Source organism: Oryctolagus cuniculus, chromosome 4 (genome assembly GCF_051225735.1).
Source record: "Oryctolagus cuniculus isolate XC-2025 breed Fujian yellow rabbit chromosome 4, ASM5122573v1, whole genome shotgun sequence".
NCBI lineage: Eukaryota > Metazoa > Chordata > Mammalia > Lagomorpha > Leporidae > Oryctolagus > Oryctolagus cuniculus.
In genome coordinates this window covers 129570370-129594274 of record NC_142870.1, presented here as the reverse complement: position 1 = coordinate 129594274, position 23905 = coordinate 129570370, and the positions used below count along the sequence as shown (strand labels likewise).

The 23905-nt window shown below is 36.7% G+C and overlaps 1 protein-coding gene and 1 long non-coding RNA gene across 5 annotated transcripts in view; one reads left to right on the top strand and one right to left on the bottom strand.

The window, feature by feature from the left end:
- The first annotated feature begins 483 nt into the window (after positions 1-483).
- Positions 484-23905, top strand: part of LOC100346730 (arylacetamide deacetylase-like 2) — a 28768-nt gene continuing 5346 nt past the window's right edge. Inside the window, exons 1-4 of the mRNA XM_002716282.5 lie at positions 484-621; positions 12325-12547; positions 15941-16010; positions 19278-19449. Of these exons, the coding sequence (XP_002716328.3) occupies positions 484-621; positions 12325-12547; positions 15941-16010; positions 19278-19449 (603 nt within the window). The remainder of the gene's footprint in view (positions 622-12324; positions 12548-15940; positions 16011-19277; positions 19450-23905) is intronic.
- LOC103350417 (uncharacterized) lies at positions 5078-23384 on the bottom strand. 4 transcript variants are annotated; one of them, XR_007924571.3, is made up of 4 exons: positions 23085-23384; positions 20670-20814; positions 6902-6982; positions 5078-6780 (listed from the first exon to the last, which is right to left on the bottom strand). It is a non-coding gene; the product is annotated as an uncharacterized LOC103350417 (long non-coding RNA). The 4 variants fall into 4 exon arrangements; XR_016232693.1 differs by lacking the exon at positions 20670-20814; XR_016232691.1 differs by lacking the exons at positions 20670-20814; positions 23085-23384 and adding an exon at positions 16642-17026 and having other exon boundaries at positions 6902-11008.

Below are 23905 nucleotides of genomic sequence, written 5' to 3'. Positions count from 1 at the left end.
AATCACAGTGGATTTTGATTTTCTCAATATTCTATGCCAAAGGGATTATCCTTGAGGCTGACTAAATGTCACCAGACAGGTTTTGTTTTGTTTTGCTACTTACCTCTTCCCACTAATATCTGCAAAACCACCAAAAGAAAAATTTTGTGATTCTATGCTCTTCCAAGGATTTGATAAAGTGACTTGTGCTGGGACAATGATGGTGTCCTAGGATGAAAGAAGACTTCTGCTAGCATTTTAAGTTGTTTGTGATCTCTGTGTAGTTGATAGGAAATACTATGAATTCGGCCTCAAAAAGACTGTGTGATTGCAGAACTGGTTACTACTGCCACTGTTAACCTTGGAACTGAATGTTAAGTCGACATGGCTAAAACAGTCATATCATTGCAGAAGGTGCACGTCTACCTTTGTCCTCCTATTTACCACTCAGTATATAATGGGATGACATTAAAGTCATCCCTATACAGAGGTTGGGAGAATATCATGTGGTGCAAAAGTCTGTGCTTTGGAGTGTCTTGTGTTCTGTTTGCTTATTATATTTACACTCCCTTACCAGAAAATATTGAAGAACCTTGGAAAGTAATGCTTGCGGATGCTGCTATAAAAATGACTTCAATTACGGTAATCACCTCCCCCCAATCTAGGGAACTGAGAAGCATTGTCACAAATACTTATACGTTTTCTTTCAGTCTCTGGAAGATATTTTGGTTTCCTTTTAGAACAAATTAGACAAATAAAATTCATATGTTTAATTAACAATATATTTACTTGAATCTGTACAAAGCAGGGAAAGAGATAAAATTCTTGCTGAGTCTTTATCTGAAGTCCACATAGTGTCATAAAGATAAGAATTACACTATCTAACAGAAAATCTGGGGGATAGTTAAATAACTTGATTATATTTGACCTTCCTGAGGTAACTTAGTCTTATACATCTCTTAGAGCTTACATGTATAGTAACTGTTTTTACAACTTGATGTACATTTAATACTTTTACCGTCCTAATGTCTTTCTCTTTTTAAGTAGGTTTTCAAACTTTTATATCTCGGGAACTCTTTATATTCCTTAAATTACTAAGGACCTCAAAGAGCCTTTTTATGTATGTTATATTTATCAATATTAATTGCTTTAGAAATATAAGTAAATTGTATATTTTTACTAAAATGAAATGTATTTTAATAGGAAAAAGTAACTATGATAATGGCATTGTTTTCTATTTTTTCAATTTTATTTTATTTGACAGGTAGAGTTATAGACAGTGAGAGAAAGAGACAAAGAGAAAGGTCTTCCTTCCTTTGGTTTACTCCCCAAATGGCTGCTACGGCTGGCGCTGCACCGATCCAAAGCCAGGAGCCAGGTGCTTCTTCCTGGTCTCCCATGTGGAGATCATGGAGCCCAAACACTTGGGCCATCCTCCTCTGCCCTCCCGGGCCACAGCAGAGAGCTGGACTGGAAGAGGAGCAACCGGGACTAGAACCCGATGCCCATATGGGATGCCGGCGCTGAAGGCGGAGGATTAACCAAGTGAGCCATGGCGCCGGCCCCTCAAATTTCTTTAATATTTCTTTTTGGAGAATACCTGGATTCCCATATCTGGTTTTGCATTTAGTATGTTGTGATAGCTTATATCATGTATTCTCTGGAAAGCTCATTGTGTACAAACGAGGTAGTTAGAATTTTTAAGAAGACAGGGTGAACCAGGGTATTGTGCACACTCTGATCTGTGTAAGTCCTTACAATTTGTCCTTTCCTTATCACATTAATGGGATCATACTGCACATGGCCTTTTGTTTGTCTGGCTTCTTTTACTTAGCACATCATTTTGAGAGTGATTTATGATGTTGAGTATCAAAAATTGAATAAGCTATACAGTTAGCATTCCAATATATAGATGTATCACACTTTGTCTGTAATAATCATTAAAGGATATTTAGGTTGGTTTTCACTTTAGGACAGTTATGAATAAAACTTCTGAAACATACTGGCTCTGTGTGAGCAAAAATTCCAATGTATATTGAACAAATACCTAGAATTAGATTTGTTGAGTCATACTGCAAACAGCTATTAAACCTTGTAGGAAAGTGAGAGTATTCCAAAAAGACTTGCCACTTTGTATTCCCATCAGCAACATGTTTCAGTTCCAGTTGTCATGCATTCTTTCCAGCCCTTATTACTTTAATTTTTTAAAAAATTCAATTGTCTTTGTAAAAAAGAAATGGTGAGCTGAACATATGTATATTGGCTTCTTTCTGACTCCATTCTCTTCTCTTTATCTACACCTAGCATTTCAGCAGTACTACATAATATGGACTAACATAGTTTCTTGGGTAAATTTTAAAGTCAGATTGTAAGAGTTATTGATCTTTACCTTCAAAATGAAGTTGTTCAGTTTTAAAAATAATTTGATTATTTCCTCTCTAATTTTTCAAGTGAGAAGTCTCAAGTATAATTTTGGATTATTACATATTTATCTCCAATTACATGGGTTTTGCTTCATGCATTTTGGATGTCTATTACTAGAGGCTTGTTAATTTTTCATTATTTTCTTCTTGGTGAATAGCTTTTTCTTAATCATTATGCAATGTATGTCTTTATCCCTGGCAGTTTTAATTAGATGGAGGCCTACTCTGACCTCTTAGCCACCATAATTTTATGTTAATTATGCTATATAAGCTATGGCCATTTGTAATATGACTCAACAAATCTAGTTCTAGGCATTTATTCATCATAAATTGGAATTATTGTTTACACAGAGCCTGTATATATTTCAGAAGCTTTATTCTTATCTATCTCAAAGTGGAAACCAACCTAAATATCCTTCAACTGGTTAGTAGAGACAAACTGTGAGACATTCATGTATTGGAACACTAACTACATAGTTTATATAACTCTTTTATCCTGCTATTTTAAAATTATATCATTATATTTAAGACAAAGTTTTTATAGATAGCATATGAGGATGCTTCAAAAATTTCATGGAAAGTGGATTTAAAAAGTAAATGTATTTTGATTAAAATTTTTTAAATCCATGGATATTTTTTCCATAATACATATTTTCATGAACTTTTTGAAAACCCTGATATAATTATGTATTTGACTGTTTTTTAAAGCATCTCATTGTTCAGTATCTTGTATTATGATCTTTGACTTGTTTGCAGTTGGTACTAAAATTATATATTTTTTGTTTTAATTCTTCTTACTTAGTTTCTTGCCTTCCTTTAGGTTATGTGACTGGTATTTCATTTTAATTGTTATATTATATGCATATATATATTTCATCATGTTCTTTTGAAAATTGTATTTTCTACTGATCACAGTAACTTTTACAGCTTACTTAGACTTGTTTACTGCATTATGTAAAACATAGATATTTTAAACCACATCAGTTTCTTTACACTTTACCCCTTATATTATAATTATCATTTATGTTGAATTTACACAGAAGGGCACTTCAAAAATCTCACAGAAAATGAAATAAAAGATAAATTTAGGGGCAGGCATTTTTGGTGGAGTTTAAGTTGCCTTTTGGGATGTCTAAATCCTATACTGGAGTACCTGGGTTTGAGACCTGGCTATTCTACTACAGATTCATCTTGTTGCTAATATGCTGCTTGGAAGGCAGAAGGTCCAGGTCCTTGGGTCCCTGCCACCCACATAGAAGACCTGGATTGAGTTCTAGGCTCTAAGCTTTGAAATCGCCCAGCCCTAGCTATTGTGTATAGTTGGTAAGTGAACCAATAGATGGAAGATTTCCCTCTGCCTCTCTGCTTTTCAAACAAAATTTAAAAAAATGAATAAAAGCTTAAAAATTAAACAGATTTATTTTGGTGCAAAAATTTTAAATCCATGCATTGTCTTTTCTGTTTTGTTTTTAAAATTTACTTTTTCCTTTTATTTAAACATCTTAAATAAAGCAGAAAATTGAAAAAGTTCAATCTGCACATATAGATTTAATGATTTTTAACATTTTGTCTAATTTGCTTCATATATAAACTTTATAAATACATATAAACATACATTCCATTTTTGAAGCAGAGGTGGATAAAATAATATCACATAATGTGAGATTAATGACACAAAGCATAAAAGGAGAGAAAAAGGTATATTACCTTAAAAAGAGCATAACTCAATGAAGGTAGCATGTAAATATGTATATACCAAAATAGTGTGACATTAATATGGCAAAATAATAATATAACAAAATAAAAAGAATAATATTCCAACATTAACATAAGAGAGAAACATGTGTTATTTGCCTTTCTGTGTCTGACTTATTTCACTTAACACAGTGATCTCCAATTGCATCCATTTTGTAGTAAATGTCAGGATTCCATTTTTTTATGGTCGAGTAATGTTCTATTTTGTAAGTATAACACATTTTCTTCATCCAGTAACCCACTGATGAACATTCATGTTAGCTGGAAATCTTTGCTACTGTAAATATTGCTGCAGCAAACATAGGGCATAAGTATCTCTTTCATATTCACTTTACTTTGAATATTTTCTTTGAAGTAGAATAGCTGGGTCATAGACATATGTGTTTAGTCTTCTGAAGAATCTCTATACATGGTTTCTACAATGGGTGTACTAATTTGGATTCTCACCAATAAAGTATGAGGTTTTCCTTTTATCCCCATCCTCACCAACATTTGTTATTTTTTTGACTCTTTGATAGCAACCGTTCTCACTGGAGTGAGCTGATATCACATTGTGGTTTTTTTTTTTTTTTTTTTTTTTTTTTTTTTTTTGACAGGCAGAGTGGACAGTGAGAGAGAGACAGAGAGAGAAAGGTCTTCCTTTTGCCGTTGGTTCACCCTCCAATGGCCGCCGCTGCAGCCGGCGCACCGCGCTGATCCTGGCAGGAGCCAGGAGCCAGGTGCTTTTCCTGGTCTCCCATGGGGTGCAGGGCCCAAGCACCTGGGCCATCCTCCACTGCACTCCCTGGCCATAGCAGAGAGCTGGCCTGGAAGAGGGGCAACCGGGACAGAATCCGGCGCCCCAACCGGGACTAGAACCCGGTGTGCCGGCGCCGCAAGGTGGAGGATTAGCCTATTGAGCCACGGCGCCGGCCCACATTGTGGTTTTTATTTTATTTCACTGATGGCTATTGATACAAAGCAGTTTTTTTTTTTCATGTATTTGCTGGCCATTTGTATTTCTGAGTTTTTCCTTTTTAAGCATTGCCAAGCTACTTGGATCTGTACTATTTAGTATATCTCAACAAATTGTAGGCATTTTAAGCCATTCCTTTGTCAAATATTTTTTCTATGGTGATAGTTCCCCTCTTTTTGGCTCTAATGTACAAGCATTAAACCTTTTATATGGTTCCATGGGTCCCTGAATATGCTCTATTTAATTTTTATTTTTACATTATACAATTTATTTTGATCTGTCTTCACATTCACTAAATTTTTCTCTGTCTTTCTTTTTCTATTGAGCCCACCCAATGAATTTTTTTATTTTATAGATTTTTGTTTTAGTTCTAAAATTTTCACTCAGTTACTCTTTACACTTTGTATTTCTTTCTTGAGGATGACTATGACTCCATTTACTGCAAGAGAACTCATCTTTACCTTTCAGAGGGTGGTTATAGCAGTTGCTTTGAATATTTGATTTCACATCTGGATTATCTCAAGATTTGTATCTGTTGATTGTGCTTTCCTTATGGTGAGGGTCTCAATTGTCTTGTTCCTTTTATGTCAAATAATTATATGTTACATCCTGGACATTTTGAATATTTTGGTATGAGACCAAAGGACCTTCTAAATTTCTACAAAGAGTATATTTTTCTTTGTTCTCATTTTGTATTGGGAGGCAATGTCATGTTAAATATAGGCTGAAAGATCTGTTCGTTCTTCTGTGGAAAAATTGACTTTTGAGTTTGTCGAGTTTTCAAAGCTTTTCTCATGCTATTTGTGTTTGTGTAATCTACCGCTTAGATGTTGGGCTAAGGATTGGCTACTTACTTACATTGCCTTCAATTATCAAAACCTTTGGGATGCTTCATTGATTTTTCTTAACACTATTCTGTTTGGTGCAATCCCAGAACATATGTCTTTTCACTTGTGGAATTTAGGAACACTCTTCCACAGTTCTTTCTTCTCTGGGGTTTCCCTCAACACTATGGCTCCAAGTATCTTCTTTTGCTTGTGTTTCTGACCAAAAGAATATTTCTACCTAGGGGTTTAGTTAACGATGATGTCACATACTTTCTTTTTTTATTTTTATTTTTATTTATTTTTTATTTTTTTGACAGGCAGAGTTAGACAGTGAGAGAGAGAGAGAGAGAAAGGTCTTCCTTTTCCGTAGGTTCACCCCTCAAGTGGCTGCTATGGCAGGCGCGCTGCAGCCAGTGCGCTGCGCTGATCTGAAGCCAGGTGCTTCCTCCTGGTCTCCCATGCAAGTGCAAGGCCCAAGGACCTGGGCCATCCTCCACTGCACTCCCGGGCCACAGCAGAGAGCTGGACTGGAAGAGGAGCAACCAGGACAGAATCCGGCGCCTTGACTGGGAGTAGAACCCGGGGTGCTGGCTCCGCAGGCGGAGGATTAGCCTATTGAGCTGAGGCACCAGCCTGTGTCACATACTTTCACATACTGGGATCCACTTTCAGGATGAAAGTTTGAAAGAAAAGTAAAGAAGAAATAATATTGGATCCCTTTTTATTCTTTGACAATCAACATCCCTTTTCACAGTTTCTCTGGCAAGAGAGTCTTCACACAGGATTTTACATGTTTGCACCTCCACTATGGTGAACAGACAGCTCCACCAAGGGAACCAGCCTTGGGTCATGGAGAGAGAGAAAAAGAGAAAAATAAGGGATATGAACATGGGGACCACAGCCTCCCTTCCCCCTACAGTCAAAACATGGTGAGGAATAAGACACATGAATCAGAACAATACCTGGAAATAGAGGGCTTCTCTTGGAACATTCGCTTTCACTCTCAGTGTGTCATTCTGGGGCTTAGTGGCTTCAGGTAAAAGCTAGAAAAGAAAAAAATTGAAACTCACACACTCTCTTACGAATCTGCATTCAAGTTTTGACTTTCCACTTTATCCTCTTCAAAACTCCTTCTTCCTCTTCCACCTCCTCATCTTCTTTACTTTTCAGAGCATCCAGTTTCATTTGTATTGTTTGAAGATAGACATAATCAATAGAAGAGTGGTCTTAAATGAACTTGCTCCATCATGGTCAGAACTGAAAGTTATACACCAGAATGTATAATTTTAATCTTTCCATCAAAATAAGAGTCAACAATTTACAAATATATCTATTGGGTGCATATTCTTGAATTGAAAGCAAATAAATTAATAAGAAAACATCAAATTCATAAATATACTTGCATGAGACAAGTGCATTTTATTCATTAAAGGTATTCTAGAAGACCATAGCATAAACTGATTTGTAGTTAATCTGAAAATGTTTGCATTCCCTGAGTACATTCTTTGGCAAGGCATCTTAGGTAAGATGATTTTTCTATAATTTGGTTTTAAACATATTAATTCAGAGCTTACGGATGTTGAGAGAACAAAGCAAATAAATTATGGGACTTGCATTCAAGACTTCTTTGACAAATACTAAACAAATTAATAAAATAAAATGAGGGAAGAATGAAATTAATATCTTTTAATTTCTTCAATAACCTTGAGCTCTACCACTCACTTCATCTTCTGAGTTATCTATTAACAGATAGTAAGTAAGTATAACTGTTATAGAAGGAAATGACAAATGAAAGTAAAACAAGTAATCAGATTGGACCTACTGCTATAAGCAGACAAAATCAACAGAGTCATTGACAAGTCAAGTGAGAAATCTGGTGACCTTGGGTATGCCAATGACTTTAGATATAACACCAAAGGTATGATCCATGAGAAATAATTTGACAAGTTGAATTTCATTAAAACCTCATTAAAAACTTCTACTCTGTGAAAGACAATATCAAGAGAATGAGAAGTTGTTTACAGCCCTTGTCTCTGATGTTGAGGGACACTGTCTTTTCTCCTCATATTGTTTGTTGAGCTCTTTAATTACTGTAGGGTTAATCTTGTAAGTATAAAGTAAACTGAAAATAGATTGTTGTAAAAATTAAGAGTGGGAATAGGAGAGAGGGGAGGAGGAAGGGTGGAAGCACAGGTATAACATTTCACAACCTAGGTCTCATTGTGTGTTTAACTAAGATCAGGGAATTGGGCCAAGCGATTTTTGAACACACACATCTAATTTTCTACATTCCCACAAGTGGAAGAGATGTTTGAGGAAATTGGATTGTTATTTTGTGAAAGACATAATGGAAGGAAGAATCTCTCAAATCAGGCATGTTACTTAGAAAGTAGGGCAGGACCAGCACTGTGGAATAGTGGGTAAAGCCATCACCTACAGTGCCAGCATCCCTATGGGCACCAGTTCGTGTCCTGGCTGCTCCACTTCTGATCCAGCTCTCTGGAGGAGGATGCCCAAGTCCTTGGGTCTCTGCACCTGCCTAGGAAGACCAGAAAGAGGCTCTTGGCTCCTGGCTTCATATCAGCACAACTCCGGCTGTTGCGGCCGATTAGGGAGTGAACCAGGGGATGGAAGACTCTCTCTCTCTCTCTCTCTCTCCCCCCTCGCCTCTCTCTGTGTAATTCTGACTTTCAAATAAATAATTAAATACTCTTTAAAAATAAAAAGAAAGTAGGGCATTTTCAATGATAAAACTTTCTTATGCCATTTGACCTATGAACACCAATATTTTAGATTAACCATATTGCCATTTTGGGAGTGGCAATCTTTCATTAGAAGTGATGTGCAGGATAGACACTCTCAGTCCACCACTAAGTCATCTTCCATGTGTCAAAATATTGTCAACCTGCTTGCAGGTAACAAGTGGAGTTTGGGTTTCTGCTTTTTGTCTTTACAATAAGCCAGAAAAGTGAATCGATCCTAACTAATTTAAGGAAACGATAATAATGACTTTGATAATAACATTAGTGATGATGAGGCTGGGAAGTTTTTGATAACATTTGGGAAGCACATAAAATTTAAAAAAAGATAGTTACAATTTTAGTTTCTAGAGAAGTCAGCAGCACCAAAGAAGTTGGTAGCTAGCAAAAAAATAACAATAAAGCATTACATTTGCAAGGTGCAACTGTGGTGATAATTAATCTCTGTCCTTATTCCTTCTGTCTCTCTGCTTAAAATTTACTTTGCAAGAAAAACAAAGTTTTCCTTGGGCTTACTTCTCATCTCTTGATTAATGAATGGTTATCATCTTGATCAAATAGTCCATCAAAGGCTTCGACTAATAGAAAGATAGCAGTTCCCTAAAGTCAATTAGTACACTATTGCCAAAAGAAGTATTTATGTCTATTTTGCTTGTAAAGGTAACAGGCATCTACAATATAGCATTTTAAAGATTTATTTATTTATTTGAGAGAGAGAGAGAGAGAGTGAACCGCTGGTTCACTCCCCAATTGGCCGCAATGGCCAGAGCTGTGCTGACCCGAAGCTGGGAGCCGGGAGCCAGGATCTTCTTCTGGGTCTCCCACATAGGTGCAGGGGCCCAAGGACTTGGGCCATCTTCTTCTGCTTTCCCAGGCCATAGCAAAGAACTGGATCAGAAGAGGGGCAGCCTGTTCTCGAACCGTTGTCCATATGGGATGCCAGTGCCTCAGGCCAGGGCATTGATCTGCACCAGAGTGCTAGCTCCAGCATTTTAAATATTATCTCTCAGACCTTGTCTACTTCAAAACTATAAAGACAGTATGCCTTAGGAATCGCATGTGATATCTGTTTCACAAATCTTTGTATGTATGTGTGTGTATGTGTGTGTGCATCAGATTGAAAGCTTAATGGTATCAAAGCAACTTTAAAGAGGGCATATGTTGGCCGGCGCCGCAGCTCATTAGGCTAATCCTCAGCCTTGCTGCGCAGGCACACCGGGTTCTAGTCCCGGTCGGGGCACCGGATTCTGTCCCAGTTGCCCCTCTTCCAGGCCAGCTCTCTGCTCTGGCCAGGGAGTGCAGTGGAGGATGGCCCAAGTCCTTGGGCCCTGCACCCCATGGGAGACCAGGATAAGTACCTGACTCCTGCCATCTGATCAGCGTGGTGCGCCGGCCACAGCCCGCTGGCTGCGGCGGCCATTGGAGGGTGAACCAACGGCAAAGGAAGACCTTTCTCTCTGTCTCTCTCTCTCACTGTCCACTCTGCCTGTCAAAATAAATAAATAAATAAATAGGGCATATGTCAGTACAAGTTTTGAGATGGTGTGACGCCATAAAACATATGTCACATATTGTACATTTATTCCACATTCATCTGTCATTTTTCAAGGTCAAAGTCAAGTTCTTTCTATCACAGAACTCCTGTTTGATTGTTTTCTCTTAGTAATCTCCTTTTCTTTAATTTCTAATATTTTTAAAGTTTTATTCACTTGAAAGGCAGTGTCAGAGAGAGACAGAAAGATAGATACAGATAAAGATGAGAGAGAGAGAGAGAGAGAGAGAGAGAGAGAGAGATCTTCATTTCACTGTTTCACTCCCCTAAATGGCTGCAAGAGCTAGGCCTGGGCCAGGCCAAAACAAAGAGCTGAGTCTCCCTTGTGGATGACAGGGGCCCAAGCACTTGGGCAATCCTTCACTGCCTTCCTGTTATCACTGCACTCCCAGTCATGTTATCAGGAAGCTGCAGTGGACCCAGAGCAGGTGGGACTCAACTCACACTCCAATACTGGATGCTGCCACTGTGAATGGCATCAGTTACAGCTCCACAACACTGACCCCTCATTTATCACAGGATTTTTTAAGTAATTTATTAATTAATTATATAGAAGAGAAGATGTACAGCACTGTGCTAGAAAAAGAGTTTACACCTTGATTTGCTAACTACTTTGATTAGTAAAATGGACTTCCATCATCATTATTAAAGTAGCTGGGATAAATGAGTTGTCATGTATTGTAAAATCTTAGCATCCTCAGACATGCATAATCTTCAGTGCTCTGTCATGTTCTGTTGCAGGATTCCTTCCATGTGAACTGTAAACAGACAATTTTGAAAATATCAAAAATGCTAAAGAGTGCTTTATTTCAATAGTATAAAATTTTTAAAAAATTCATTTTTTAACTTTTACTTAGTAAATATAAATTTCCAAAGTACAGTTTATGGATTACAATGGCCCCCCCCCCCATAATTTACCTCTCACTCGCACCCCTCCCATCTCCCGCTCCCTCTCCCATTCCATTCACATCAAGATTCATTTTCAATTATCTTTATATACAGAAGATCGATTTAGTATATATTAAGTAAAGATTTCATAAGTTTGCACTCACACAGAAACACAAAGTGTAAAATACTGTTTCAGTACTAGTTATAGCATTACTTCACATTGGACAACACATTAAGGACAGATCCCACATGAGGAGTAAGTACACAGTGACTCCTGTTGTTGACTTAACAATTTGACAATCTTGTTTAAGGCGTCAGTAATCTCCCTAGGCTCTCTTCATGAGTTGCCAAGGCTATGGAAGCCTTTTGAGTTCACCGATTTCGATCTTATTCAGACAAGGCCACAGTCAAAGTGGAAGTTCTCTCCTCCCTTCAGAGAAAGGTACCTCCTTCTTTGATGGCCCTGTTCTTTCCACTGGGATCTCACTCACAGAGATCTTTCATTTAGGTCTTCTTTGATCACACTGATAGGTCTAAGAGTCAAAGGGATCACACAAACAAGACTAGTGTCTGCTAATACTAACTGACAGAATAAAAAAGGGAGAGAACGATCCAACATGGGAAGTGGGATACACAGCAGACTCATAGAATGGCAGATGTCCTAAATAGCACTCTGGCCTCAGAATCAGCCCTTAAGGCAGTCGGATCTGGCTGAAGAGCCCATGAGAGTATTTTAGGCATGGAAAGCCAAGACGCTCTGGCAAAAAAAAAATTCATTTTTAAGGAAAAGAGCATATTTGTAGCTAAAAATGGAAGCAATTTATTAACATATAGTTTTTACTAGGTGCTTTATACATTTTAAGTTAAATTGAATGACCAAAAATAAAATTTTGAGAATATTCATAGAAGGAAGTATAAAATCTGTTATTTCTAAAATAATTTTTACATAAAAGTTTAGAACTCAACCAACGTGAAATTCACTAGCAGTAAATTAACACTCTTGTTCTCAAATGCTGCCTACTTCAGATTTCCTAAGAAACAATAATGCTTGATTTAGGATGTGCAATTAGACTTCTGCAACACTATTATATTATTTAATTTTCCTTTATCACTACAACTTTATGTGCATTTGATTTTACTAAAAGTCATAAGGTTCTAAACTTTAACTTTTGTTCTGTTTTGATAGGCTCTGTTATTTGAAACTATAGGTGTCATGAAATATGAAGAATTATTTTTAATGTTATTGTCACTGGATTATACAAAACCAGTTTCAGACGAGAATGTTACAGTGACAGATACAGCATTTGGTGACATTCCAGTACGTTTGTACTTACCCAAGAGAAAATCAGAAAGACAGAGACCAGCTGTAATTTTTCTTCATGGTGGTGCCTTTGTCTTAGGAAGTTGCAGTAAGTACATTTTATTTAATATTTATATGTTTATTTGTTTTATACATGTTTTGATATTCATATTAAAATGTATTAAATGAATATATGTAATATTGATGGAAATTTATTGATATAATATTTATTTTTATGAGTATATGGATATACCATACTGAGATGGTAGACTATATCAATCACAGTTCACAGATATGTCTTCAAATAAAACTTGGCACACATAGTATATTATTTTAAGACATCTGTAAAAATATTTGATTTTAAATAAAGTTAGATTGATGGCATAGAATGGAAGGTTCAAACAGTAAACCTGAAACAAGTTTGAAATCACTAAAGGATCATACTTCAGGTTCAGTGAGCAAGATGTTTTAATGTTAGATCAGAAATGCTATAATTTGTAGTCACCAAGTAGCAAGCACCTATTCAAATTGTGGACCGATATACAACAATAACGCTGAGGCTTAGAATTTAATGCTTAACTTTTATCTAAAAAGAAAAGACCAAATATAACTGGAAAATCAGCTCCTTTCTTGAAATCTGCATTCCCATCTAATATTCAGTGATGATTCCAAGAGGTGCAGTTGAATAGCTCACTCACACATGCACACTCCATTCATACAATGTTTTTTAGACTGTTGGTGAATATTACAGTCACTACCCAACAAAGATTTCAAAGGATATTATACTAGGTACTTAGAAGATATAAAGCAAGTTATATGATGCCTTTCTTCAAAGAACCCTTAGTCTGATCATTATATTCAGAATTTTGGTTCCATGCTCCATAACATTTAAAAACAAGCAAACATGCTTTTGCAATCAATTGGGTGGCCAGCTTTCACTTTGCCAGGTAAACACCTACTCAGGATATTATTGCCACAATTTTGTAGGTGAGGAAACAGATATAGAAGATGAAGTAATTTTGCCAAAGTCCTAAGCTAGCAAGTGCTGAAATCAATGGTCAAGCCCAGGCATATTGGTAGGACCTCAGATTTAATCATTGCATTACTCATGAGGCCATCCCATCATGCTCTCAATGTGGCTGAAAGATGCTGTTTCAGAGGTAGATGCTTCCTCCCGGCTCCCTCAATGTTATCACTCAGCTTTCAGCACTCTCCCCAAGCCTATCTCCTCCTTCTTCATCAGTTACCGAGTATGTATGTTCATAAATTCTGCACCTTGTCATGCCACTCCCCTGCTCCCTGCCACCCACAACATACATCTTAAAAATCATTCGTACCTTAAGTATCCTATCCTTTATTCTTTCTACATAAGCCTTATGAAAGAATATTTTAATCTCTATTTTGCTAGAGATCAAATTTCCTCCTATTTCATCTTTTGATTTTATCAATATTTCTCTTTTGTTCTTCTATCTACAAACATGCTACTTGATTAATTTTTTTCAAGTTGTGTAATTTGAGGATAGCCATTCTACTCTATTTTGCTGAAACTGTTGGTTCCTTTGGTTTCTGTCAAATAAGTTTCTTTGAAATTTTTTGTGTCTCCTTTCCCTGTCTCTTCATTTACCCTTCTCTTTGAAACAAAACAAACACTGAAAAACAGGTTCTCTCTTTACTCTTTACAAATGCTTGTGTTCCCCAGTAGTTCCTTCTTCAGTTTTTTTTTTTACCCTAAAATGTCCTTTTATTTTGCCTTTAATACCCTCCTCCCCACATTCATGTTGAATTTTGGCTCTGTGTCTCCTTTATAATAATATTCCTTAACATTAGAGCAATATAAACAGCTGCTGAAAAACGCAGTACAGCTGGAAGAATCACAGCTGATCTCAGTTTAACACAATCTCTAGCTTAACCCAGCTAAGAAGCAATAAAATGGGGTTAAACCTAACACATTCCGAGATCAGACAAGATTGGGCACGTTCAGGGTTAACACATTCTCAAGGTTAGCAAACATAATCATTTCTACCTTCTAATAGTTTCAGAAAATAAAGGAACAACAACGATAACTCCAAAAAATAAGTAAAGAAAATGCTCCTCAGCTTTTTTTTCTGTCAGTAAATGGCCACAATGATCAATTAAATGATCAATTACAATTAAAGTCCTTTTATTGTCATCATTTCTTCTACACATCTTCCCGTTTCCATCCATGGTAAAGACAATTATTGATAATTTAGATTCCTTTCTGTTGTGTATTCTTTTCTTATTTACTACCATGTCCTCATCTGTATAGCTCTATTACTGATTTTTGCTTTAGGATTTGCAAATATGGCTGTATGTATAATCTTACTATATGTTTTAAGTATTATCCACCACTTGTAGATAAAGAAACACTTAGTGTAGCATCCAAGTTCAGAGACCTATTTTCCTCTGTTATCCAATTTTCAGCCCCCTTCTCCTCTCTAAATTTTAATCTCAATTGTATGTAATGGTACTTATTTCCTTGACATCTCCATATATTTTCATGAGTTTTGACCTTTAAATATCTTTCCCTACATTATCCTTCCCCATATGATAGCAGCCATCATATCCTTATCTTTCAATCATTAGTACATGCCAGACAGCCTTCTGCAGATTGAATGCTGAATTAGTGCCTGTTGAATGAATGAATGAATAAATATATATCGAATGAAAGAAATTTTGACATTAACTTCGAATGGTATTTTATCACAAATTTTATCCAATCTTGTTTATCTTTACACTGCTTTTGTTTTAAGTATTTAACAACCACATTTAATCCGTAATTAGCTTATATATAATACTGATATAGTATTACCTTCAGCTTAATTCCAGGTTCTGTCTTATTCTGTCATAACAGAGTTTTATTGGATGGAATGATAGTTAAGTGTTTCAGTTACAGAGTATGAAGATACACTTTCTTTGTTCTCAGTTCTTAAAATACCGAGAAGTAGACATTTAAAAAGGGGAGCGTCCATATATTGTATCTACTACTGATAAAATCTTGGAGAACGAGTCCATAGGTCTTGCTAATGGGTTATCCTTGATTATTAGCTATTTACTAATAGCTATATGCACAACAACAGCTTCTGGTTGATATAACCAGTGAGGGAAAGGAGCACAGCATGACATATCTGGGCCATCTATGGTGTCTGATGCCTATCAAAGTATGCAGCACAGTGAACCTGGAAGGAACGTTTGGACACCAACCAAATGCATCAACAGGGCATGACAAACTTCCTCACTAATTGTTACCAATCATGTGTCTTTTCGCTGACTTTGGTGAGGAATGATTTAGTAGGTGAAAGGTCACTAAGGTTTTGTTACTCTGTCAGAAGTCCCTGCACTTGGCAATAGAATTGAGGACCATGGGGGATTCCATCAATTAACCAAATCCATATTTCTACCAGATTTCATGAGTATGAGTGGTTTTCCAATGCTCTTTATTTACACAGTTTACTTTTATGTTTGTTTGTTTATTTATTTTCAGAGCAGACACCTTATGACTCCCTGAGTAGACGGACAGTCAACAAACTTGACGCTGTTGTCGTTGGAGTGGAGTAAGAGAAAAATATTTAAATATATTTATTAATACTACAGATCCGAATGCCTTAAAGGCTGATTCTGAGGCCAGAGTGCTGTTTAGGACAACTGCCATTCTATGAATCTGCTGTGTATCCCGCTTCCCATGTTGGATGGTTCTCTCCCTCTTTTATTCTATCAGTTAGTATTAGCAGACACTAGTCTTGTTTATGTGATCCCTTTGACTCTTAGACCTATCATTATGGTCTATTGTGACCTGAAATTGATCACTTGGACTAGTGAGGTGGCATTGGTACATGCAACCTTGATGGGATTGAATTGGAATCCCCTGGCACATTTCTAACTCCACTACTTGGGGTAAGTCAGCTTGAGCATGTCCCAAATTGTACATCCCCTCCCTCTCTTATTCCCACTCTTATATTTAACAGAGATCACTTTTCAGTTAACTTTAAACACCTAAAAATAATTGTGTATTAATTACATAGCTCAACCAATGGTATTAAGTAGAACAAACAAAAATACTGAAGAGCCCATGAGAGTATTTTAGGCATGGAAAGCCAAGACACTCTGGAAAAAAAAAACCTAAATGAAAGACCTCTGCGAGTGAGATCCCAGTGGAAAGAACAGGGCCATCAAAGAAGGAGGTACCTTTCTCTGAAGGGAGGAGAGAACTTCCACTTTGACTGTGGCCTTGTTGAAATAAGATCAAAGTTGGCGAGCTCAGGGGGCTTCCATGGCCTTGGCAACTCATGACTAGAGCCTGGGGAGATTGCAGAAGCCTTAAACAAGAGTGTCAAATTATTAATTCAACAACAGGAGTCACTGTGCACTTACTCCCCATGTAGGATCTCTGTCTTTAATGTGTAGTTCAATGTGAATTAATGATATGACTAGTGCTCAAACAGTATTTGGCAATTTGTGTTTTGTGTGGGGGCAAACTGATGAAATCTTAACTTAATATATACTAAATAGATCTTCTGCATATAAAGATAATCGAAAATGAATCTTGATGTGAATGGAATGAGAGAGGGAGCAGGAGATGGGAGGGTTGCAGGTGGGAGGGAAGTTATGGGGGGAGAAAAAGCCATTGTAATCCATAAACTGTACTTTGGAAATTTACATCTACTAAATAAAAGTTAAAAAAATTTATTAATACTACAATCCTTGTCTTGTTGACACAAGTTTTATTTCCAAAGCAAATCACCCAAACCTCAAAAATGACTTGACCCTAGGCTTTTGCAGTTTCTATCGATATTTTTATTAGCATTATATGTTTCCTTCAAATGGTCAAGTCTACCTTGACTACTCTGAGGGATACAAGAGAGTGAATGTTGTTGGCAACAAGCTGAGATAATCTATAAGGACATAAAGCTCAGGTTCTAGAGGACTGATTTAATCACCAGGTAACATACCTAGAAATGGGAAGCTTACCATTGAACATTTGGGATGCTATGTTTAGGTTGAACTGGGAATAAAAGGATAAATTGTGTAGACCTCTTTAGTTAGAGGAACATCAGGTGACAAAAGTTGAACTATCTGATCATGTCAAGTTATTCTCAGAGCAAGAGATTTTAATATATTATGCTTTTTGTCCAAATTTCTAAGAATATGCCAGAGAGAATTGTGAAAGTCCAGCACTTACTGACTAATTTGAGTGTACTCTGGACTTTTAAACCACCATTTTCAGCAGAAATGTGCTCAGAGACCGGTAGCCAGATGCTGAGGAGACAATGTGGTGGCACGACTTGGCTGAAGAGCAGTATAATGAGCGTCAAATAAAGCATACAAATAGAATCAGTGCTGCCCTGGTCATTATTACTCTTTTATAGTAACCAGAGTTTTAATTAAAAGATAGCCTAAGATTCCTTTTATTATTTTAATTCAGGATATCACTTCATTATTTTTTTAAAGATTTATTTATTTACTTGGGACTGGGCCAAGCTGAAGCCAGGCTAGAATGTCATTTGAGTCTTCCATGTGGGTGCAGGGGCCCAAGCACTTGGACCATCTTCTGCTGCTTCCCCACATGCATTAGTAGGATGCTAGATCAGAAGTGGAGCAGCCATGGCACGAACCCGTGCCCATATGGGATGCTGGCATTGCAGGAACTGACTTAACCTGCTGTACCATAATGCCAACGACACTTCATCATTTTTAAAATGATGATATATGTTGTACTTGACCTAAAAATTCTATCAATTACTTAATATATTTATTGTTATTTATCCTGAAGAACATTTAAGGTAACAATTACATTTTTATATTACTAGGTTTAGATTATGTAATATTTTAGATACAAATTACAGTGTGATGAGGTTTCAAAGAGCTATCTGACCAACATTAAATGGTTGGTATTGAGATATTTATAATTCTCTAATTCTTATGGCTATTGTGATTAATACTATAGATATATTTAAAAAGACAATCAAATAGGAGTGTGTCTGTAACAGAAGATAATGTATATGTGTTTCTATGCCCATATGTATATATATGTATTTACATATACCTACACATAGGGTACTTCAAAAATTTTGTGGAAAAATGGAATTAAAAGTATGAATTTATTTTGGTGCAAAAATTTTTTTGACACAAGCATTTCATAATACAAATTATCCATATATTTGAAATTTTTTTCTTTAAAATTTTACAGTAAAATAAATTTATACTTTAATATAATTTTCCACAAACTACATATATATATACATATACATATGCATTAAAAGATACTGCAATAATTTGTTTTACAAATGAACATGCAATAATTAAGAAAAATCTCCTTGCCATACTTATTTTAATTCCATGAGTTTTTAAAATCAAATGTTTACATAGTGCTTATGAAATGAAATAAAATATACTGTTTCACAGATTTTTGATTTTCATAAATTTGTAATGTAAGACACCGAAAAAAGTTTTCTCCTGGATTTTTTGCTTCTAAAATGTCCTCTGCCTTCCCATCAATGGTTCTGAAACTTCTGAGTCACCTACCACATTAAGAACTGGATGAATGCTGCTGAACAGCTTTACCACTAGTTGTTCTTGTGCTGAATATCTTCCATGCATAGATCCTTTCTCTCTCATCCCTGCAGAACATACATTTTACAACTTTTATGCCAGTAATCACTTCTGACTTTAAAATACAAGTTAGTAGTAAGCCCAGGTTTGATGAAGTTAAAGATTTGAAGCACGACCAGTTTTGATCAGTGGATCTGTTGGCTGATTTAGATTCACAGCCTAAGCTTAGTCATGCATGCTTTGTGGCTCTGTTTTTTTTTTCTCTCCTGAAGCTTCAGATTAGCTCCTCAATATCAATTCCCAGTTCTCCTTGAAGATGCGGTTTCTGCGGTCAAGTTCTTTCTACAGGATAACGTTGTTGAGAAATATGGAGTGGATCCCACCCGAATCTGTTTAACTGGAGATAGTTCCGGGGGTATGCTGGCCGCAAAAGCAACTCAACTGGTATGTTTATAACACACACACACACATATGCACACACACACATATGCACATACACACATCACATATTCTAACACAAAAGAATAATTTTATTCTATTTACAATATTTGTATGAGTCTTAGTCTTATACTTTGACCTGGGGAATGGAAAAGAACCCACTCCTAACCAAACAACTCTCTATCCTTCTTTGCATAATTTTGCCTTTAGATAGATATGGCTTTAAAAGCTCTGAGGGGGCACTAAATATAATGCTGAATAAGCCTATTTACTCTTATAATTTTAAGAAAAATACTGCAATGCTTAGGAACCAGTATTTAAAATGACTTGGTGCTCATTTTTCTCTGTAAGTAGTTGTAAGGTCTTCTTAGCAATTAAATTCATTGCAATTGATGTTTTAGACCCTGAAGGATATCTTAAGATAACATTTGGGCCATGTGTCATACCTATATAGAAAAACCACTACTGTGATAAAGAGAAAATGGTCTCATGTTAAAAAACACTTTCTGTGTGTATTGAAATAGCTCACCAAACAAATGATATGTTTTTAAATGGATTCAGGCCAATACATAGTTCTCACCTTTGAAACTTTTTTTAATGGAACAAAATTAGCCTAAGCAGAGAGGTACTATTACAGTGTGCAGACTGACCTCTACTTACAAAGTGAATATGGTCTCAAAAGTTCATTAAGTTGTTTTTACAACTTTAAATAAAAATAAAACAAAATGAATGATAGTGATCTCTTGACATCACATTTAGTATGCAAAACAAGGAAAATAAGCCTACATCGCCTTCTTTTCATCATCTCAGAGCTGCCCTGCTATGAATCTTCACGCAAATGAAGCCAATGGGTTTTGACTATGGTTTAAAATCTTCCCTGTCTGTGTTGAGAAAATCTTTGGCATCAACAAATCCACCAGCAGGGATTTAGCCAGAGAAAGTTCTTAACACAGGGAGGAAGCAATTCTGGGAGAACTTGGCTAGTGTAGAGGGCAGAGGAAGGGGTTGGGTGCATATATCTAGTTTTTCTTGGAACATAGGTCTGTATGCAAGAAATCTACATACTTTACTTTTGCTTTTGGTTCTTTGAAGTTGACTCCAATAGCATCAGTAGTGTATAGCATCTCTCTCTAGACTAGTCACTTCCCATTTTAAGACAACTTCCCCTTCCATTATGAAATTATTGCATAATTCTAATTAATAACATAAATTCCAAATATACCAACCCATATGAAGTTATAAAAGCTCAAAGCCTTCTCTGGAGTTATTTATCTTAATGCTCCATTTGATGGGACCCTCATTATACAAATAGAGGCTTTGTGAAGAATATAGTAAGTTATCAGCAAACCTCTAGAGCAGGAAGTGGTTTTTCTGAAAGAAAAACACAAAAAAGAGAGGAGACGCTCAAAAGACATATAACCAAGTTTTAAATAAGCACATAACTCATTATTAACAAATTTTATTGTGAATTATAGTGTAAAGAAATTCTTGGGATATGTCACTTTTTCCATATTCAGGCTTAGTACCTTCAGATAGTTTCTCAGAGGTGGAAAATCATAATGACTAAGGCTAGAAGACATATTTTTGCCAAACAAATGTAAGAGATTAGCTTAGGCATAAAAAATGTAAATCAGAGTCTACTTCATTTCATATTCTTATATAGCCATAATCATAAGGATCTTATATTAATGTATTTTTTCATTGCTGCCAAAATAGAATATTTTTACTGGCAATAATACATATAAGGGATTTGATTTCTTTTTCAGTTGACTCACTATGCATGGCTTATGTTAATTTGTTTCCTAAATTTTTTTTGTAATTAACAATTATCAATTGCTAACCAAAGATATTAACATTTTCTATATTTTTTGAGTCCATATTATTTATGTGATTTTGAATTTTCTATTTCTTTTCTTTAAATTTAAATTTAGGCTGGCATCATGGCTCACTTGGTTAATCCTCTGCCTGCAGCATTGGCACCCCAGGTTCTAGTTCTGGTTGGGGCACCAGGTACTAGTCCCCAGGTTCTAGTTCTGGTTGGGGCACCAGGTACTAGTCCCAATTGCTCCTCTTCCAGTCCAGCTCTCTGCTGTGGCCCGGGAGGGCAGCGGAGAATAACCCAAGTGCTTGGGTCCCTGCACCTGCATGGGAGACCAGGAGGAAGCACCTGTCTCCTGGCTTCGGATCGACACAGTGTGCCGGCCTTAGCAGCCATTTGGGGGTGAACCAATGGAAAAAGGAAGACCTTTCTCTCTCTCTCACTGTCTAACTCTACCTGTCAAAAAAAATTTGATAAAGTTTTATTTAATAGAAAGAATATCTCTTATCTATGTATGTGTACATGTCATTCTACTCCTAAAATTATTAATGCACTAATACCCCTGTGCTACTTTTTAATCTTTGTTATGATTTAATATCTTATAGAACTGATGTCTTAAAATATTTTTTCTTGGTTTAAATTTGACATTTACTATTTCTTTTCTTCTGCCAGATCACATCATACTCCACTTAAAACATGAATATGTTCATAGCAGATAACTATTTTGTAGGCCTCCTTGACAATCTTCAATGTAATTATATTTTTTTTGACAGGCAGAGTGGACAGTGAGAGAGAGAGACAGAGAGAAAGGTCTTCCTTTTGCCGTTGGTTCACCCTCCAATGGCCACCACGGCCGGTGCACCGCGCTGATCTGAAGGCAGGAGCCAGGTGCTTCTCCTGGTCTCCCATGCAGGTGCAGGGCCCAAGCACTTGGGCCATCCTCCACTGCACTCCCTGGCCACAGCAGAGAGCTGGCCTGGAAGAGGGGCAACCGGGACAGAATCCGGTGCCCCGACCGGGACTAGAACCCGGTGTGCCGGCGCCGCAAGGCGGAGGATTAGCCTATTGAGCCACAGCACCGGCCGATCTTAAATATAATTAATATTTATTGAGCACTTACTATAGTTTTAGAACTCTTGTTCGTTAGCATAATCTCCTTTTCGCTACACACAAAAAATATACATATAGCACTGGTGAAAACTATTTCCTCTATAGAGATTAGGAAACTAAGATTTTGAAAGGTGAGGTAACTTGCTAAGTACCATAAATTAATATGTTGTAAAAAATCAAGGCTCACACTTACATATGAACAACCCCAAAGCTTATATTTTCAAATATTGAGTGATACAGCCTTTTGCCTCTTTCCCTTGGTGGATTGGGTATTGGACTTGGATATCATATCACCATGAGCATGCTTCTGATTCTAAAACTGTTTTAGTGTCTTACTTCAGAGGCACATAGGGGGATTTGAAATTTCATAGCTAAAGTAGGGAGCAGAAATAGAAAGGATAAATCCACAAGGTAAAGAAGATGGAGTCAGTCAGGCAGTAGTTTTGCAATACTGAGCACCCTGGAAAGCCCTAAGTGGAAGTCCTATAGCCCTCAGCTGGACTGAGTGTGTCTTCTGGGATAAAGCTAACATCCTTCTCTCATTGGTAGTCATTCATTCATGGTAGCCCATGGTAGAGAAAAAAAATAGATAAGTTAGATAAGCAAGATTTCTCACTAAGTCAAATGCTTGATGGATATTCTACATACAGTCGTCATTCCATGGCTGTACATGGGGGAGGGTAAGACTCCAAGGACAAAGAATACTGCTTACCAAACCACTGACCAAGTGAGAGTTGTACTTCTGGATCAGTGATCAATCCACAGATGAAGTGAAGAAAGCCCAAGGATGGTGAGATGAGTGGTGAGGGAATGGAATATGACTCTTGAATAGGACATTCAGCCCGAGTTGTGTTCTGGTGATCTCAAAGCCATCTGGGACATGAGGTCATATTCAGTATTCTTCAGGTTTTCCAGAGCAGGCTAAATAAATGACAGAGGTGTTCATGAAAGCTACTGCCTTGAGAGACAATGTTAAAGACAATGGATCCACTGAGTACTATGGACCTCTCTGAGCAAGAATTAAAGTCATAGAGCAGAACTTTTCAGCATGTTGCAACAACATCCAAATTACATAACTCCCACAGGGCAGGGCCAGAACCTGTTGGTGCGCAGAATTGAAAACCAGTCTGGGGGTGAAACAACAGCGTCTAATTCAAAGAGGTCAAAAGGGAGTGGCAATTGGTGATGCTGTGAAATCATGGGATAATAAGTACAGATACCAAGGTGATCAAGAACATCACTGGTATGTTAGGGATGAAGAGCAACATCACCTTCACGAGATGCCTATAGCAGTGTTTTACAATGAAAGCATGCACACACATACACACAGACAGACAGACAGACACTTTTTAAATTGAAATTCCTGACCTCCAAAAATTTTAAATGAATTCTAGGAAATCATCTGTGTCTTATCCAAAAAACACCAATCATTATAACTTTGAATATCTCACAAATATTCCCTTCTCCCATTCCTACTGCTTCACTCCTATCCTTAAAATCTCTTGCCAAATCTGTGGAAAGGATTTTCAGCAT